We start from the raw sequence: 4,866 nt of genomic DNA, 5'->3' as shown, positions 1-4,866 counted from the left end.
GTCCCCTGAACACACTGTAAAAAACATCTCACTATCTGCTAGCTATCTGTCCCCTGAACACACTGTAAAAAACATCTCCTCACCATCTGCTAGCTGCTTGTCCCCTGAACACACTGTAAAAAACATCTCCTCACTATCTGCTAGCTGCCTGACCCCTGAACACACTGTAAAAAACATCTCCTCACTATCTGCATGCTATCTGTCCCCTGAACACACTGTAAAAAACATCTCACTATCTGCTAGCTGCCTGTCCCCAGAACACACTGTAAAAAACATCTCACTATCTGCTAGCTGCCTGACCCCTGAACACACTGTAAAAAACATCTCCTCACTATCAGCTAGCTATCTGTCCCCTGAACACACTGTAAAAAACATCTCACTATCTGCTAGCTATCTGTCCCCTGAACACACTGTAAAAAACATCTCACTATCTGCTAGCTGCCTGTCCCCTGAACACACTATAAAAAACATCTCCTCACTATCTGCTAGCTGCCTGTCCCCTGAACACACTGTAAAAAATGTGGTCTCTGTAGACCCAGGGTCTAACAACAGCACAGTTTGTTTTTGTTGCGGTTTGTGGAGCCTGGGCTAAATGGAGATCCCATGTATCCATGGATACTGCAGTACTCACACACAGTACACAACATGCTTTAGATTTAATTTATTGTGCGTTTGACAGCAAAAATGTTTGTGCGTTTCCGTTTGTGTGCGTTTTGTGTGCGGTGTGTGACGCGGTCAGGCGCATCCATCACGTGTCGACTTCCTCGAGTCTCTGGACCACGGCGGACGCCACCTTCCTGTACGCCGCCGCCTGGAGACGCAACACACACACACACACACACACACACACACACACACACACACACACACACACACACACACACACACAGCAAATAAAAATACAAATACCTCAAAGCATGGTGGAGTGCAGGCAAACAGAACTGTGTTGTTTTGAACTAATAAGGAGCCTCTAAAGCGACATGGGTCAACAGTAACCTGTCAACTGTGAAGTGTTCATTTTAAATGTTTTTGGGTTGTTGTGTTGATTCTTAATTATGACGCGAGATCACGCGCTTGAGAGCAGCGAGACTTGAGTCCATGCCAAGGTTATAGGTTCCCATTTGATTTATACTTTATTTTAGATTTAAGATTATTATTTTTTCATGTAGTTCTTTGCAGCATCAGGTCTGAATCTGAACTTCTGTCCTTTTCTTTATGTTTTCTCTCTCTCTCTCTCTCTCTCTCTCTGTCTCTCTGTCTCTCTCTCTCTCTGTGTCTCTCCACCCTTTCCTTTCTATACACTGTCACTATGGCTTAACCCTGGTTCTGTCTTCCCATCAACTATGGACAAAAATAAAAATAAAATTCAACACTATTATGGCATTTGTTGACATTTTTTGTCACCTTTTCGAATGTTGTGGGTCAATTTTTTCATGTTTTTTCAAAGTTATTTGATATCTCTAATGATGAAATTTCCAGCGCTTATTTCAAAAGGCCCATTTTTTGTGATAAAAAAAATGAAAATGGGTTATGTTTGACCCGAGGACAAAATGAGGGATAAAGAGAAAAAAGCCCCAAAAAATTAAAAAAAATATATATAAAAAAATAATCATAAACATCTTTGTTTTTTTTTTACAGATCGTCGCAAAAACAAACAAAAAAAACCACTAAAATCATTTTCATATTTTTCGATGAAACGGAGAAAAATGAGACAAAAATGATCCTTGCCTCCAATATCGTGAATCAAATCTCAATCGCAGTATCAGTCTTCTCATGGCTACGTCGTGTTGATGTCGCTATCCGGTACATTTTGTTGCATTTTCAGAGAGATGAACACCTCCTCCCCCCGCACGACATTTTAAAACTGTCAACTGTGAAGTGTTCATTTTAAATGTTTTGGGTTGTGTTGATTCTTACTAACGACGCGAGATCACGTGCGTAAGAGCAGCGAGACTTGAGTCCACGCCAAGGTTATAGGTTCCCATTTGATTTATACTTTCTTTTAATTTTTAAGATAATTTTTTTCATGTAGTTCTTTGCAGCATCAGGTCTGAATCCGAACTTCTGTCCTACTCTTTGATCTCTCTCTCTCTCTCTCTCTCTCTCTCTCTCTCTCTCTCCCCCCTTTCCTTTCTATACACTGTCACTATGGCTTAACCCTTGTTCTGTCTTCCCGTCAATTATGAGAAAAACAAACAAAAAATTCAACACTATTATGGCATTTTTTGACATTTTTTGTCACTTCTACAAATGTTGTGGGTGCTTTTTTTAATGTGTTTTTTCAAAGTTATTTGATATTTCTAATGATGACATTTCCAGCGCTTATTTCAAAAGCCCATTTTTTGTGATAAAAAAAATAAAAAAAAAAATGGGTCAAATGTGACCCGAGGACAAAATGAGGGATACAGAGAAAAAAGTCCCAAAAATTCTTTAAAAAAAAAAAAAAAATCAACATCTTTGTTTTTTTTACAGATCGTCGCAAAAAAAAACAAAAAACATTCTCATATTTTTGGATGAACGGAGAAAAATGAGACAAAAATGATCCTTCCCTCCAATATCGTGAATCAAATCGCAATGGCAGTATCAGTCAAAATGATCGCACTTAGGTATTCTCCTCATGTGGTGCAGCTCTACCTCCATCAGCGTGCTTTGGAGGAGGGTCTGGCCCAGCGAGACTAGCCTTAGATTACTGTCCCCGTGTCCCTTTAGGGTCTCCGTAGCAAGTTCAAGACCTGTATTTGTCCCCGAGGGGCACTTAGTTTAGCTGCAGTAGCAAAGAAGCTGACACACAGTACATGACAACAAAGACGACAACGTGCAGCTATCGCAAGCAGAATTAAAATAGAACAGAATATAACAGAATAATAGAGCAGTGGTTCCCAAACGTTTTCAGCTCAAGACCCAAAAGAGATATTTGTTGTCTCCCGGGACCCAAATTTATGGAACAAACCATGAATTTAAATTTATATGAAGTATATTTATTCCATTATAAAAGTAAACAGAAAAGGTCTCTATTCTCCTTTCTGTGTCTCCCCCCTTTCTCAACTCATGTTCTTATGCCCTCCATCCTCCCTCAGTACCGACACAGTCATTCTTTCCATATACAATACTCAGTATCTAGGGTCACAGAACAATATCCTTAACAAAACATCCTCTCCTCTGACTTTAGGAAGAGCTATGCATATACATTTATTTAATTCTTTAAAGCCCATGATGTATGGACATTTCATCAGTACTTTGTGGTTGTACACATCTGCATACTGGGTGCAACTGGACCTTTTTGAACATCTACACCAGTGGTTCCCAAACATTTTCAGCTCAGGACCTAAAAGAGAAATTTGGTGTCTCCCCGGGACCCAAATTTACAAAAATCCACCATGAATCATTGCAACATCTACATTTTTAAACTGTGGACAACAGACGGAACTAACCATGAATTTTAATGTATATGAAGTATATTTATTCCATTATAAAAGTAAACGAAAAAAGTCTCTATTGTCCTTCCTGTGTCTCTGTCCCCACTCATCGTCCCTCAGTACCGACACCAACATTCGTTTAAATAAAGCTGACTTGAATTTAATGCAATGTGTGTGTCTGGTTGGAGATATCAAACAGCTGATCTGGTCCAGGTTCGGTTTTTGACAGTGTCATGCTGAGGTCACGCTGAGCATTTAGTCTGTTTCTCTGCCAATTGGCGACCCAATAAAAACGGGTCTGCGACCCATTTTGGGTCCCGACCCTGAGTTTGGGAAACAGTGTAATAGAAGCATAGAGACCTCTGGGCTGTCGGGAGCAGAGACGACCACCGGTGTCCCTCTGTCTGACGTCTCTCTGATGTTCAGATGAAGAGGAACGTCACCTGCAGATTAAACAGGAAGTTAAAGGTGAAATCCCCCCAAAATCATCAGAAAACAACCAGTTGGTTCTGCAAAGAGAAACAGGGTTTTTTTATGGATAAAATGCATGAAATGTAATTAAAAAGTTAGATTTATAAACACAATATGACACAGACGGCGTTAACCTTTCAGTGTAGACTCATTTTGTAAAGCGGGCAATTTAACATAATTTCTTTTATAATATGATAATATGATTTGACCCTTTTTTTAACACTTTTGACACTTTTTTTAATGTTCAACACTACGTAACACTAACTTATTAACTTTAGTTTTACAGTTATTTTTGAAATTTATGGTCAATAAACCTCATTTATAGGAAATTATACCTAATGTTTGAGTTAGAAAAGCAGAAATTAGGAATTATTGAGACTAAAATTAAAGGAATGGATGTTGCTGATAATCACAGACTGGAATATGTCAACTTTTACTCAATACTATTTCCAAAACACTTCAATTTGTTTTTTAAATGATATAAAATTGAATAAGACGCCCCAAAATGAATGAAAGTAGAGATTTGTACTTGGCAAATCAATCTTGTTATTTTGGGAAGTTAAAAAGAACATTAATACAGGAAAACGGGTCAATTTGACCCAAGGACAACATCAAATATACAGTAGATTGGCCGATATATCGGCATATCGGACTTTTAAATAACCACATATTCGTATCGGGATCGGCCGTAAAAATCGGGCTCTGGACAGGACACACACACACACACACACACACACCTAATAATTGGACTCCCAGTGTGTCTGCGAGCTGTCGGGCCCCGTCAGAGCCGAAGATGTGAGTCTGGTGGTGACAGTTGGGACACTGGAAGACGCTCATGTTCTGCACCAGGCCGAGAACCTGCAGGGACCAGAACACACCACGATGACCCTGCTGCAGCTTCTACCCTCATTCTGTAGACAGAACACATTTACACACACACACACACACACACACACACACATACAGAGACACACACACA

The 4,866-nt window shown here is 39.6% G+C and overlaps 1 protein-coding gene across 1 annotated transcript in view; it reads right to left on the bottom strand.

Moving 5' to 3' along the window:
• Window positions 1-647: 647 nt before the first annotated feature.
• The window catches only part of nubpl (nucleotide binding protein-like), a 14,427-nt gene continuing 10,208 nt past the window's right edge, over window positions 648-4,866 (bottom strand). The window contains exons 7-9 of the mRNA XM_034859171.1: window positions 4,625-4,787; window positions 3,777-3,859; window positions 648-811 (exon numbers count right to left, since the gene is read on the bottom strand). Coding sequence (XP_034715062.1) covers window positions 749-811; window positions 3,777-3,859; window positions 4,625-4,787 — 309 coding nt within the window. The 3' untranslated portion in view covers window positions 648-748. The remainder of the gene's footprint in view (window positions 812-3,776; window positions 3,860-4,624; window positions 4,788-4,866) is intronic.

This window comes from Etheostoma cragini, chromosome 20 (assembly GCF_013103735.1).
Source record: "Etheostoma cragini isolate CJK2018 chromosome 20, CSU_Ecrag_1.0, whole genome shotgun sequence".
NCBI lineage: Eukaryota > Metazoa > Chordata > Actinopteri > Perciformes > Percidae > Etheostoma > Etheostoma cragini.
Note: the sequence above shows the minus strand (reverse complement) of the source record. Positions and strands in the feature narration are given on the sequence as shown.